At 31.0% G+C, this 15,915-nt stretch overlaps 1 protein-coding gene across 4 annotated transcripts in view; it reads right to left on the bottom strand.

Moving 5' to 3' along the window:
* Nucleotides 1-298: 298 nt before the first annotated feature.
* Nucleotides 299-15,915, bottom strand: part of LOC126749060 (M-phase phosphoprotein 8) — a 167,031-nt gene continuing 151,414 nt past the window's right edge. For all 4 annotated transcript variants that reach the window (XM_050458671.1, XM_050458672.1, XM_050458673.1 and 1 more), the window contains 5 exons: nt 10,930-12,130; nt 6,723-6,923; nt 5,919-6,366; nt 3,920-4,120; nt 299-614 (listed from right to left, as the gene is read on the bottom strand). In XM_050458671.1, the coding sequence (XP_050314628.1) occupies nt 426-614; nt 3,920-4,120; nt 5,919-6,366; nt 6,723-6,923; nt 10,930-12,130 (2,240 nt within the window). In that variant the 3' untranslated portion in view covers nt 299-425. The remainder of the gene's footprint in view (nt 615-3,919; nt 4,121-5,918; nt 6,367-6,722; nt 6,924-10,929; nt 12,131-15,915) is intronic.

The raw sequence follows: 15,915 nt of genomic DNA, 5'->3' as shown, positions 1-15,915 counted from the left end.
ATATTAAAAAATAAATTTTATGCAGTGTTAACATTAATTTTTAATCATATCTAGAAACTAATAATAATTTGGCAGCTCTACTCTTGAATAATCAGTAAGACCTGCACTTTTAAAACTTTTTTTCTGACATAACAAAGCTACGTATCTGTTGCGGTTTCGAAGATATATATGACTTAAGCTGGAGACCCTGCATTAGTGATTATCAACAACTATGATTAGTAATAAAATTGTTAGCTTTATTATTTGTTATTATTGCATGTGATTTATAGCGTCTATTGCTTTTATAAATAATATTGACTTGAAAAATTTATATTTTATTGTAATAATTAGGTCAAACGTGCAAAATTGTAGAAAAAAGATATATCTGATCATTCTGATGAAATAATCCTAAATGCACTCATCCATGGAGACAAATTGTATCTAAATCATTTCTTGTCAGATAATGCACGAAGATTTCGTATCGGTAGTGGTGAAGAAGGGGCTTTAGGAGAATTTGATTTGGTTATTTTTATTTTCGAGTGAGATTTTTGATGTCTTCTTTCGTGAGCGTAAAGCAAAACTCCAATGTGTCGGTGACCTGCTTCCATGGCAATTTTTAGAGCTGTGCTTCCATCCTAAAATAAATTAGAAGACCATGTATAGTTTTTATTCATTAGTGTAGCCTGAATCTCTCCAAAGTCCGTTTATCGAACAAACCGTTACAACCGAAAAAGTTTTAGATTGCGACTATGATGAAATTGTTGCTTAAGAACACTGCGTGAGGTTATATCTTTCACGCATCTACAACTAAAATAATAAATACGTGTGCCACAGAAAGCCAATATTTTTAAAACAAGTTATTTTTATTTGATATTGTAAAAAAATTGATATAAACAAAAAAAAACAAAATAAGGTTTATTCAATAATTTAAACAAAGAACCCAATTCCATGTACCTTTCAAAAGTGAGATAACTTGTGATCAGAGCAAAAAATTTGGTTTAATATATAATTATAAATGTTGAAAAAATGTTAACATGGCAATACTGCATAATGAAACGAGATCCGTATGTAATGTAGCCCCTACATCGAACAGGATTTTTTTTTGTTTAGGATATTTGATAACAGGAAAATGCTTTTAAAGGTTTTTCCGGATTTCGACAAGTATAATTTTAAATCAAAAATTAAACGTAAAACAAAAATTTTCTATGGTTTGTAATTTACCTTAAGTATTGTTTTGATATAACCACATCAAAATGGTCTAGGGGACAAAGGTATTAAAAGGCAATTAAATGAAAATCTGGAAATTTTTTTGGAAAATATTATAAAAGAAAAACTCCTTGTGAATAGAGCGTATTACTACCCTTGTTGTCCATAAAACTCGATTTGTTTGGTATGCTCTCAATTAAATTGTCAATGTAGTATTGCTCAAGTTGTAGCCATAGCTCTAGCCTACAGTTCAGCAACTCTTCCCTTGTCTGTAATATTATTCTTCCATTTAAAACATGCCTTTTCAATATATCCGGAAACGTGCTTGATAGGATTTAGTCAGCGGTTGCGCAGCCCATGGCAATACTTGAATATTTGGCTGGTCCAAAAGTTTCTAATAGTTCTTGCAACATGCGGACGTGCATAAGTACATTTTCTGGAAATTCTGTAGCGCGTGTATAAACAATGGGTTCCAGAATTTAATCTCAATTTTCGTTTGCTGTTAACAAAGCCACACTATCAATGTTCTGCCTTGGTATCTGTCAACTTCTTTAATGGTTTACAAGCGAGACGCATTGGCAGATGTTCGCCACATCCTTAATGTTCTTGAATCAGGGCGTAAACCAGACCTTTATTCAGCCCAATAAACAGTCGGTCAACAGAATGCGAACCCATTCGCACTCTTGCCAATTCTGATGTTTACCCTAATCTTCTTGAGGATAGTATTGGAGCTGTAACGAAACATCTAGAGTAAAGATTGCTTTCTTGGAACCTATATCTTTTTTATTGAGCAGTGACACTAACATAGGCACATTTTAAAGTTCATTTATTAACTGGTTGGGAGTAATATAAGCCTTTCGCAATGCCTAAAGGTGAAAAAATATATCGTGTTTAGGTTCTGTTGCTTTTGTTGGACCAGTATGTATTTGTGCGTATGTTTTTCTCTCACTCAGCAAAAATTGCATACATTTTTCCGTTTACCAAATATCCCTTGAAACATTTAAACTATTAATTTAATATCAACACGAATAACTTAACATGATGTGATAAGATATATTCAAAAGATTGTCCAACAAATCAACACAATTTATCTTGGAACTATTTTTTTAATGTAAAATTAAAAGACATACTTTTTTCCCTGTCCCTTAGACATTTTGATGTGTGAATGTATACGATGAAACTAACGATGCTTACTATACAGGGTGATTCATTAAGATTGGGCAATCTCTGAACTGGAGATACTACACATGGCGATTGAGCTTAACATGTCTTATACAAATGTTGCAGGTTTACGAGATACAGGGTATTTAAAGTTGGAATTTTAATTTGAAATTTCTTAATAATTTTATGATTTTAAGCAGTTTCATTTACGAATTTTGTGGTGAATTTAGCATTATTTATATAGGGCGTTAGTTACATCCTGTTACTTAGGTAAATTACAACATATCTTTTTTGCCTGATCAGTTATGGCTAAAACGACTAGAAAATCTAAAAGGCAATTCATATTCGAATGAAAAAGGTACTTGTTTATTTCATGTAACTCTACCAGTTATTAAGTTATTTGCATTTTTAACATTCAGCGTAAAAAATCCTAAGCCACCGTTATTGACTTAATAGGAATTTATTCTTTTAAATTACTACTATGCTATGTGTTGCTACTTGGTAACAACAGTAAAGACAACAAATAACAATCAGTAACAATATTAAGAGAAAACTTCAAAGCAAATGCTCAAAATGACCGCCTTCCACTTAAATACACTTTGTAAGACGTATCCTTAAAAAAAAATAAAACCCTGTATATGACAGCAACACAGTGCGGCTCTTAATCGCCCCCCTTTTATCTTTTGAATGGGTTTATATAATTTTTTTTTTGAAATGTGTGCCAAACATCATTAGCAACCTAAATTCTTTTTGATCCCCAGCTCATTTTGCAAAACTGCAACCACTGGAACCCTGAGATCCTTGAGATTATTGAAGACAATCCTCATGAAATTGAGTTGGGAACAGTTTTTCAACCGTCTCACTTTAGCAGAAATGTTAGAGAATATTTGACTAATACCTGGCCTAATCGGTGGATTGGTCATCAAGGGCCTACCGAGTGGTCAGCCAGGTCCAATCTTACACTTATGGACTATGTTATATGATCTACGTTACCCAGCCAAAATTTACCTTCGATCTACGTCAACGAATAATTAATGCATGTCGCAATATTGATGTTGCCACTTTCCAAAATATTCGTGAAGAGTTCTCCAATAGATTATTTTACTGTGTTAAAGTTAATGGTGCACATTTTCAACATCTTTCGTAGTGAAATGCAAAAAAAAAATGCGAAAAATAAGATATTGAAAGGCTGCCATTTTGCTATGGGTAAAAGAAATGACTTAATATTCTAGGACCATAAAGCATTTGGGAACTTTCAGACGATGTATCGCATGACGCCCCTTTCGATTTAATTTAATTTTTCAGAAAAGCTAGGGACCAAAAAGTATTATTTAGGTTGCTAATGATTTGTGCTAAATTTGAATTTTTTAAATAAACGCATTCAAAAGATTAGAGGGGGGAGACAATTAAGAGACGCACGGTATGTAGAGTTTCTCACACTAATTTAAGTATCTCACCAGAATTTAAGTGTTTGATAACACGCTTTACGGTTCATAATGCTTTCTAGGGACCGTAATAATGTGTATCGATTGTTTGATAAATAGACTTTATGTAATTAACATTTAATACTTACTAAATCTGTTATATTAGAATCACAATCAAGCTGACTTAAGAAATGTTTCACAATTTCTATGTGACCATGTTCTGCTGCACACATCAAAGCTGTACTTCCATCTTCATCTTGGATATTTATATCTGCACCAGCTTCAAGAAGCATTTTTACCATGTCAAGTCTACCATGGCTTACTGCAAGCATTAAGGCTGTTTGGCCATGCTGTAAAGTGAATCAAGTATTATTAATTGTTAAAACACATACAGAGTGTTCCATTGAAAACTTCCCACCACGGATTTATCGAAAACCACGGTTAAAAAAAAAAAACGCCGCAATACGTCAAACGGTTTGTCAAGAGGGACAACTTTCTAACCTAAAATTACTTCACCCCCTTTCAACCTCTGCCTGTCTAGCCATTGCCGAACGGGAAGAACGTAGTGAGGAGGAGCGCCGTCTTGCTGGAAATATATTTTAGACGACGAGTTTCCAGATAAATGAATAGGGCGAAGGGGGCCTATAAAATGGCCTGCTAGATCTCCTGATATAACGCCATTTGAAATCTATTGTGTTTACTCCCCAACCTGAAAGTTTGGATGAACTTCGTCAACGCATCATCGACAGCTGCCATGATATCCTACAACATGTTTTTGAAAATGTCCGTCAGGAATTTGAACATCGCCTATATCATTGTTTGGCCAAAAACATTTTGAATACTTATTGAAATAAAAACTGATATTTTCATGTTTTTGTTTTCTCTCTGAACAAATTAAGATAAACAAAGATTTTTCTAATTTTCTCGAAAACGAATCAACCGATTTAAAAAAGTCAAACGTCAAAATAAAAGACTTTGAAAGACCTTTTAAACAAGCTATTACTCGATACCCCTTGCCATTTAAAATGTTTAAGAGGATGACCCTGGTGGGCAAAGGGTGAAAGGGGGTGAAGTAATTTTAGGTTAGAAGGTTGTCCCCCTTGACAAACCTTTTGACGTATTTCGGCGTTTTTTAAACAGTGGTTTTTGATAAATCTGTGGTGGGAAGTTTTCAAATGTATATTGTTTTAAAGGATTTTTTAATGAATTTTATAGGTTAGTATAGTCAAAATAATAATTCCATAAGAATAAACCGATATAATATTCGGTGTTTGGGGTTTTACAGAAGTTAAATTTTGCAAATGAAGGATTTGTCATCACATGTTAAGACTACATAATAAATCCTTTATTAGTAACTTGGATGTTATAATTATTTATTTAAAAATTTACTAATTATACTTTTAATAAAAATACAGCCTGTTAAGAACATCCTGAAACCCTGATGCGACTATTGCCCGGTGCGCGCCATTAGTGGTTACGTCTATCACAACAATAAAAACTGCGTCAAATATAACTCTTATTGGCAAAAAGATAATGATAGATTTCTAAAGAGTATTCATTATCAAAATTACAGCATCAAAACTCACTCCACTGGCTGGTAAACAGGAATCTTTCATTTCTGACTTCCTACTTTTACTGAAGCTTAATCGGGTGTTTTCAATAATCTGAGCAGTAGCATATGTCATGTCAGATATTTGAATCAAATAATAGCAAAAAATAACAGTAATAACCACATAGTATTTTATGGAGTACATAAAATATTTTGCTTTGTATAATTATTTTTAATTTACATTCATTGGTGTGTTCTAATTTTTATAACAGAAAGAATAAAGAAAGAAGTTGATGATTTGTTGTTCTGAATACATAATGGGATCTTATTAAAATATTGGTAAGCCGCTGTGTTGTTAAATTTTTGAAACTTTTTTTGCATACAGTAGGACAAAAATCATCATCTGTTGAATTTTATACATGACTGACAAATTTCTTTCTTAAATGCCGAAATACGCATACATTTCCCATACGTTCCCATTTAACTTGTTACAGACTTGTTATTTTGAATTAATAAATTGATTTTCGCCCCGTGTTTTTAGATGGCCGGCGTGTATATCGTATATTTAGGAGAAATCTAAAAATACAAGATATGCTTACCTGTGAAGCTCTAATATTTACATCAGCTAGATGAAATAACCTTCTTACAACATTGGCATCGGTTTGATTCTTAACTTGAGCTAAAGATACTAACATGACACAGGTGTAACCTGCTTTATTCGATCTGTTAATGTCACATACTTTTGAATCTAGCAATATAGAAACCACATCAAAATTTCCGTGGGATACAGCATAATGCATGGCTGTGTTTCCGCTAGCATCGGTCATGTTAACAATATAATGAAAGAGTACTGAAGACACATCTTCAAAAGCATCCAAGTAATCTTCAACGTCTAAAGGGTTGGCTGTTTCATAGCTTGATATTCTAAACCACTCAGTTTGGACTATGTTTATAGCACTGTGGTTCTTGACTGCGGTATCTTGATTTTTTTGGAGCAAGTCATTTAATACCTTCATTGCGCCTTGCATTTCTTTACTTGGTTTTGTTCTGAAAGATTGCAGAACAATTAGCATTATTTTTGATTATTGCTTTTACATTAAATAAGAATATAACCTAAACACTTGGCCATTATAAATACCTAAATGACATTTAATTTGTTTGCTTACAATGGGATTATTTTTTGATTGTTTAAAAAATAATTTACTTTTTTTTTCAAATCCATATTATATACTTAATATAATAAAAAATATTTTATTTAGGATAGTAAATTATAGCATAATACACATACAAGTTGTATGAGAGTTGTATGATACAACTCGCATCATCATAATCATTAAAATATGCCTTTATTTTGACAACTGCACTTAACTCTTATAATTGGCAAAAAATATATAAATGCTTACTTTTTCCTTTGTGGTGGTAATTCGAATATGGTGGACTCTGACACCGGTAATGTAGCCTCCTGAATATGAACCTTTGTGATAGTATCTGAGTCATTTGGCGTTTTTGAGCTTGAACTTGCGAAAGCATCAGACTTTACATTGTCCAAGGGGCTTATCGATCGTGTTGATAAGGTCTTTGGTGAAAGATCTAACCCTGACAGCCTAAGAAAATATAAAAGACTTTTAGCATATTTTTAGGAGACAATATATTTTTAGGTTACCTAGTTAAAAGGATATGTTGATGCATATATGAGCAGTGCACATTTTGGCCGTAACTTTGCATAGGACGTAGCATATGAGAAAACGTTGCAAGAAAAATTTAAGTCATAACAAAAAAAGCGGCAAAGTTAGCTTTTTTATAGATGATTACTCCGTAAAAACCATTTTATTGTGAGCACCAACCTCAAATTTGGGCCCTCGCCCCATCAATAACGAGATATATCTCGCGCTTGCGTTTTCTCCCTTTATATCGATATTTCAAATGAATACAGGGGTTGGTTGAATAGAAAGGTTATTATTTTATTGACATTATTTTATCGGAAAAGGTGATAGGAAGACTAAGCTCATATTTCAGATTTTCTTGATTTTTTCATGATTTGTTCTTTATATAGGTCATAAAATTACGAAGTATCTATATAAAGCTAAAAATAGAAACAGAACGTTTCTCCAAGAAGTATATGTCCTGCATTTATTTAATTCGCTATAGTGAAAAAGTCCTTGAAGAAATGCACTGACTATTTATTGGTGCAATGATGTAATTTCTTTAGAAAAATGTTCTTTTTTTCAATATGTATACATACCTACGCATATTTATAATGATCTACCTTTAAAAAATATATCCTTAAATGAATATTTATTCGATTTCAAAGCTCCCTTTTATGTGTTATTGCATTTTTGCGAAATCCGGTCGTAAAATTCTACTTACATAAATGGCCTATCAATGAGCAAGACCATATATCTATGTAGTGGATTGGGTGGTCTTGTTTTAGTTTTATTAAATTGAATTTTTGGACTAGGAAATGTAATAGCTAGGAAAGCTCTGTTTAGTATGAATGATTTAGGAGAAATTAAAGATCTTGACGGGTGCTCAAAGGTGTATGGATATGAACCAGGATTTCTGTGCCTGTTTTATTGATTTTTAGAAGACATTCGGTAAAGTACAACATCATAAACTTATTGAAATACTCACTAAAATAAATATTGACAATAGAGATATTAGAATTATAGCTAGTATTCACTGGAAACAGACAGCAAAAGTTAAAATTGATGAACAACTTTAGAAGAAATTAAAGATCTTGACGGCATTACGCAGTCATTATTAAGCAACATACGCTCGTCAAAGCTGTATGCTTTGCCTACTCATGTTAATCTATACAGTAAACGACAACCTCAAAGATTTACAAACGCTTGTACAAAGACTGACCAATGCATGCAAAGCCTCTAAAGAATTTACCTAAAACAAACTGAATTTATGATAATAACCACAAAGGCAATTGTCCAAGGAAATTTTATAATAGAAATATTAATTTAAAACTGAGAGTAAGAGTACTACGTATTTTCAACACTTCTCTATGGTGCGGAGGCCTAGGCGGTGAGAAAGGTCGAATTGGATTAAAAATGATGAAACGTGAAAAATAATTGTAGAGGAAAATTGCATCGTTTACAAAATACGCCCAATTATTGCCCCTTATTTTAAGATATTATTTATGCCGATGTCTGGCCAATTCTCAGAAATCAGAATTAGAGCGTCTATTGTGGGACAGTTCAAGTAAACAAAAATTACTGGATTAGGGCCTCTCCTTAGGTTTCTTAGAATTAGTTCAGAACTAGGTTTACCTAAGCTGGTCGCATTTTGTACCTGATCTACTCTAGGGTGTAAAGCCACTAGTTCTTAGCATCTGATTTCGTGACTAATTGTGTATGGTTATCACAAACTTCATGTTGAGTTCATCTACAGTTCTTTAAATTGAGCCAGTTAAGTGTTGTATTTCATTTCAAGAGTAAGCGGATATTGTCTTCACGTATGAATGAGCAACTAAATTCGAGGTGTTTCAAAATACTTTTCGTCGGCTAAGTGAAGTTGGGTTGGGCCCATAGTGCCAACCCTAGTCATGATGTAGAGAATGATTAGCAAATACTGGAAGCTATTACCGCGGATCCTACGACAAAAAAGTCCAATAAAGGCTCCCTTTAATCGGGGCCACTTGGTGTATAATTATTTTAGTAAATTCCTTTTTTTTAATGGAACAAGATACAAAAAATAATTTTTAACACTAAAAAGAATAGAGAAGTAGAGTACATAAAAATTTCCTAATACTAATATGCCACCAATTATAGGACTACAATATGTAGAATTATCTTAGAACAGATTTAAATACGTTAATTATCGTGTCAAGTTCTAAGAAAATTTGCTAAGAAATATTATGATAAAACATTAATATAGTTTTCAATTTCACTCGTCTATTTTATAAACCTATTTTAACAACTGTTAGTTTCAAACTAAGGAAAAAGTCTATTTTCAAGTAACAAAGAACTGAAGAACAATATTAAATAATACTTCAAAAGAAGTATTGTTTGTTATTGTTTATGACTTATAGGTGTGTTAACTCTAGTCTGATGATGGAAAGAACACTTGCCGAAATGAGCACTCCTGAAATTAGAGTTCTATTGGCACTAAATTTTTAGATTTTTAAAAAATACTTGGCAATTACTGGCTGATTGATGGCCATTTATTTAATATCTTTTGATATAATTTTTTTATAGGTTTTTGTTTTTTGGCTACTTCAGGTTAGTTTCTTATTTAAATGAGAATAAACAATATAAATCTTTTATTCATTAAAATAAAAGTTATAATTTATATGTCTAACTACTTTAATAATAATAATAAAAGAATACATATATTATGTATTTACCTTACACTTATTTTTTAACAATATGAATAAGGCCTCACCTGCTGCCAACAATTTTTCTAATATTACAACTTAAAATATATATATTTTCAGTAGGAATTATTTCCAAGGTAAACAACAAAACTAAAAATGTCACGAAATGCGGTTCTTTTAAAACACCCATATGGAACAATTTTAAAATGCTTAGATTTTTGTACAATGCTTTTGTCAATTAAGAGCAATAATTTCATGAGAATACTGCGAGTCAAACCAAGTAAGACAAGTATACAAAGTCTAGACCATTTAAACTACCAGGATTTAAAATTAAATAACGCGTTTTTGTTATTAATAAATACTTAACTTTAATGTTAAGTAACTTGGTGGTGGCTTCGGATAAGTGAAATAACCTCTATCTATTTAATCTATCTAGCGTTTCTTTTGGCAAAGCAAATAAGCATAGTATTATTTCTCTCTCTAGTCAAAATTATAATAACTAATAAAATAAATTATATTGTCATCAAAGTATAGTGGGGGAAACATGACGCAGTACCCATATATACAAAAACACTATTTAAATCAAAATAACTCAAAAAATCTAAATCCATTGAGTAAAACTGTAAATATTAGTATGAAAAATTATAATTTTTGACAAATGACTATACTTACATTTTATATTAATAGGTAGATTGGAACGTGGAAACTGTCTTTATCAGTTTTAAAAAATTTAGAATGTGACCATACCAAAATTTTAATCATAAAAACAATTTAAATATAAAAAAAGAGAATAAACCAAATATTAAGGATTAAAGGAAGAAAAGAAAAAATCCAAATTTCCACTGTTTGGTAAGAACTTTTAACGTTTCGGCTATTGCCATTACCAAGAGCAGCCTTGTCTATATCTAAAAGGATTATAAAATAATATAAAAAAAGACTAATATTTAAACACACTTATTGGTCACATCACATGTAAATTTTTTACTAATTAATGTTTAACAGTGGACGTTTGGCTTTTTTATTTTCTTTTCCATAATAATATGACACTCCACCCTAAAAAATAACTCAATTCTATAAATATTAATAAGTTTGTATTGTCATAATTTAATTTTTGATGATGCATATAAACAAAAAAAAACTGGAATGTGTCTTTTTTTCCTCTCGAATTCACTTACCTATACAAACATTTTTAGTTGGTATTTACCCAGTATAAGCTTTACTTCTTATTTGAAATTTAAGGAATAATAGTAATATTCTGTAATATAATATATTTAAAGATTACTTACGTGTAAGGCTCAATTGGTGACTTATCAGTAGGAGAAGATGAATAAATCTTAGTATAAGTATCTTGCCTTCTAAGCTTTCTTGCATCGATAATTGGCGATGTAAGTATAGGAATTCTACTTGGCGTTGGACTGTTGGCAATGTCTCTTCTTATCTCCTTTGCAGTCTCCATTTCCTTGCTTGAACATTTTGCACAAATTTTTTCCTCAGAAACTTCTTTTTCTTCTTGTACAGTATTGCTGCTCGTTTCTTTTGTTTTTGGTAGCTCCGGTGTGGCCTGGCATGAGACTGATTTCTGAGACACTTGCAAGTCATTTGTGTCAGTTAGTTTAGAATCAGAGTTATTTTCATATTGAATATTCTTGTCAGCTAATCTTATAATATCGTACTGAGAAGATTTTGTACTAGTTTTCAGTTCGGTTTGCAAAGATTTTGTACAAAGGAATAGAGACCTCTCAAACTGAGTCGCCACATTTTGTGTTCTATGTTTTTTAAGATTAAGTCTTTCTTCCCCTAAATTAAATGATTTGCTTTTATCACCTAAAGTTGCCAAACTAATGGGAATAGGATGAAAATCTTCACTAAAATTTTTGAACATATTTTTTTCCAAAATTGCACCATTAATGGTATCTTCTGAGCTGCCTATGGAAACACATTCGACATTATTTTGAATACCTACATCAATTCTTGTTGGTATTACCAACGATCCGACATCAACTAGCATAGGTCTTGGATCTGTTTGAATAACTGCTATTCTTGTATCCTTTTTAGGTTCTAATATAGAAGTTTGTATTGACATATCTCGCTTTTCTTTAGTTATAACCGTTTGAGTCCCTTTTGTAATCGATATTCTTGAACTTGTTGGTGGCGAATTTAAAAATTTTTCTTTTTGTGATAGCCACTTATCACCATATTCTGTTGTTATTGTAGATACATTTCTAGTAATAGGAATTTGATTACCTACACCAATATTTCTGGTTAGTACTCCACACATTACTCCGAAATCTTTTCGAGGAGGAGAAAGAGCACGCTCTTTTATAGCACCCTCATCGGCGGTGTCAATATCAGTGCAGATTTCTGATCTTTTACGATCCTGTGGATCAATTTCTACACAAATACCATTTAGGCAACTTAGTTTTTGATATTCTTGAGAACGAAGTTTAAGGTTGAGGTTTTGGTTTTCGGTGCGAAGTCGTAACAATTCTTCCTAGAAAAAAATTGTGTATTTTTTAACATGTTTATAATACAAGGTGCCAAGGTGGGAGGGCCAGTATAGAGATCTACGTATACAATACCATACCATGAGAGATAAAAATCTTCGGTATCTCAGAAGAAAGTAGGCTTTAAAAACAAAATATTCTTCATAGAGACAAGCTTCTTTATGCCTAAAATATTTAGAATAATAATATTATTGAAAAAATCAATCAACGGCCTTCTCAATACAACTAATTTAATCAATCCTGCCTAATAAATCAATTCAATAACGTTAACAAACAATAACAATATATAACCAATAAAACGCTAATAAAAAAAATACAAAATAAAAAAAATCTACGTTGGTAATAGATGTTCAAAAAGATTTATTTCATTTCCTAAGCATAAATAGCATTTCCTTATCGGGGATTCCCAACACATTATTTAGCATCGAAATCTTCGAATTCGAAATATTCGGATGAAATTTTTGTTCACGAAAAATGAAAGACTTGTTTACGCCTATGTTATTTTCAGTTTCCCGTGTTGAAATACTAGGGTTGAATTCGAAATTAAAAGCACTTTTTATATTTCAGGAGAATTTTTTTTTCTCGAAAATTGTTTTTTTTTTTTTGGATATCTCCAGAACTACTCTGATTTTTTAAAAATTCAAAGCGGCATATTTATTGAGCACCCAAAGCTGATAAATTCTACCCATTTAACCAACTTTCTATCTCCCACGGTTACGGAGATCCCTGTTCTGGCCCTCCTTATCTTGGGCATGTTGTATATAAACAACATAAAACTAAGTATCATTTTCACTAACCCGCACTAAAAACACAATCAAAATAAATGTTATACAGAAATAATACCAAAGCCAAACGAATATGAACTTTACGACCTCTAAAATATCATGGTATTTGACACATCGGTTTTGTTTGCTTATTATGAAGACAAACACTAAGTAATAAGCCAGTAAAAAAAGTAAATGTATTCAACTTAGTGTTTGTATTATTGAAAAATACTTCAGCATTACAATGCGGGTTGCGCAAAATTATAGAAAAATAAGAATCAAGGCAAAATTAATAATTTTATGGTTAAACAAAAAGAGATGTACTGTATGTAGAATTCTAATACCTATTATAGGTTGGGCTCGATTCGAATTTAATATTTTGAAAGGATCCAGGAGTAAGACTTCAAGATTGCAGGAATCTGTTTTCTAGATATTTTGCAAATTTGCTAGTCATAAATATTTGCAAATGGATGGTATGTTTTTTTTTTACATTGGTTGTAAATTTATACGTAATCGAGACGCTTATAATATATACAAACGACATTAATTTTAAAGAATTTGTATAGTTTAGGTGAAGTTGGTCAAGCTCCAAAATTGAGTATGTACAAAAAAAATCAACATACTACACATACGCATTAAAATAAACTGCAAAATATATTACGATATTTAGTGATCGATTCCCGTATATATTTACGGTCGATTTGAGTCTTTCCACGGCACCGCGTTCCGTTCAACAATAAATATTTGTCAGATAAAGATAGGCAAGTTCGGCGCGGATAACGTGAAACAGACTTTATTATTTACATTTTTCATTTTTTTATTTTACATTTTTCTTTAAATAAATGAATAAAGGTAAAATATTAACTTGTATTGCGTTCTATTATTTATAAACGTAATTTTTTACTAGATATTATATATTATACGACGTGTTACAAATTCCTCACTATTGGATCTCGGTAAATATAAGAGATACGAAGATGGTTAAATTTAGGGCCAAGTTTCGCATTTTTGAGCCTAAAAATGTGCCATTTAAAAATTTGTATAAAAAATATTTAAATTTATATTTCTTGTTGGGGCGCTATTGGACCATCCCTTTTGTACGTGGAAATAATGTTTCGAAGAATTAACCATTTTTTAAGATGCGTACCATAATATATAGTTCTGTATATGGTAATAATTATAACAATTTTGAATGTTGTCGGTGTGTTATAATTAGCACGGTGTAGACTTGGCTCACCCTAAAATCGCTTTCGCGTTTATATTATACAGCAGTTCTTGTTGTTACTCTATTTGTTAAATAATGCTGATGTTTTGTTTTATTTACTTTCGTCTCAACTTTTGAACAATAAAAATGTAATTTTGGCGGTCTTTTGATACTACTGATAATGAATCGAATAGTTGTGGTAAATATTTTTAGGCATTTTATAATGTGTATGTTTATAATCGTTTTACCGATCAAATTTTAAGAGGGTATCAATTTCTTAACACGTGTCATTTTTAACCTGAATACATTTTAAACCTGAATTATACTTTTTAAATACAATATACGTTAAAAGATATATCGTTAATATTTGCTTAGTAAAAAAAATACAGTACCGCTTTTTAACTTAAAAATTCAAGGTTAAATTGAATTTTTGACATTAAAATTATTAGAGTCACTTATTTTGTGTATTATGTCACTTATATTAAATATTAATTTAGAAAATACTATCTCATACGCTCAAATATTGAAAAGAAGAAGAAAATATACTTATTCACTTAAAGGATAATTGAACTTACATTTTTAACGAAACCTTTCGTTATATTTACTTTAATGAAAGTTCAATAAGTCTTAAATATAATAATTTAATTGAGGTATAATAGATACCGCGAATTAATCCAATTATAATTCATGCCAATGACGAATCTAGTTCTGAAGAGATGGATAGTGATGCTGAATAGGTAAGCATTTTTAGACGTAAAAAATTTGGGTGCAAAATTATTAATATGAACTTCACTTATATTTGATTTCGATAAGACCAAAAAATTCCGCAATGAAATTTCATCGTTCAGAGGGAATTTTTGGGCTTATCGAAACAAATATCAGCGGAGGCAAGTATAACAATATTCTATTGCAGCATGGCCACGACATTATTTTATACCTGTGTTACAACAAACATTTGTTACTCAATTTAATTTTATTTATTTGACAATTTTTGTAATAATGTTTTAAAAAACTGTGTAAAAAATATGTGTCATTAAATCTAACCATGAGTTTTCCGTGACCTGAAAAATGTTTTTGTTAGTAAAATAACATATTTACTATATATATATTAAGCCAGACAGAAACAAAAATTATATGCACGCCAATGCCTTATAAAGAAAACGCCGCATGCTAAACATTTTTAGTTTTTATACTTGTCCAAGTAACTTCACCTAAACTATAAAATACAAGCTAAATATGACCTAATCGGCAAAAATATACATACTTTTTAAAAATGGTGTTTCCTATAATTTTAACTTTTTACGAGTTTAAACGGCCTATAATAATTTCGACGTAATTTTCGATCAAAATAAGATATTTTATTCGGGATTTCGTTTTAGCGCGTGGTTATAGGAGTGAAGTTAGGTATTAAGAAGCAGGCTCTTTTTTGGTTTTTAACTTATGGCTATTTCTTTTGTGTTGTTTTTGGTAGTTTTTTTTACAATTTGTACAGTGTTTCTATGGTATATTTATAAATATTCTAAAGCAAAAATTTAATAAGTTAAAAATTTAAAATTCTGAATATACAATTTTAAATCTTTAAATTTTGTTAAAAAAAAAAAATATGTCCATACAGAGTTTTTCACTTAAAACTCCGCATGCCAATAACTCCAAAACAAAAATAAATATTTAATTTCTGTAAAAAGTGGTCTATTTATGGGGTCAAGTAGATATTTATCAAAGTTTAAAAAATCGACTCCTGCATAGAGCTGGGCGTCGCGACGCGCCAAAAAATTATTCGATTGCAAGGACGTGGGAAAT

The sequence above is a fragment of the Anthonomus grandis genome, chromosome 22 (genome assembly GCF_022605725.1).
Source record: "Anthonomus grandis grandis chromosome 22, icAntGran1.3, whole genome shotgun sequence".
Classification (NCBI taxonomy): Eukaryota; Metazoa; Arthropoda; class Insecta; order Coleoptera; family Curculionidae; genus Anthonomus; species Anthonomus grandis.
The sequence above is the reverse complement of the archived record's forward strand: the minus strand, read 5'-3'. Positions and strand labels throughout refer to the sequence as shown.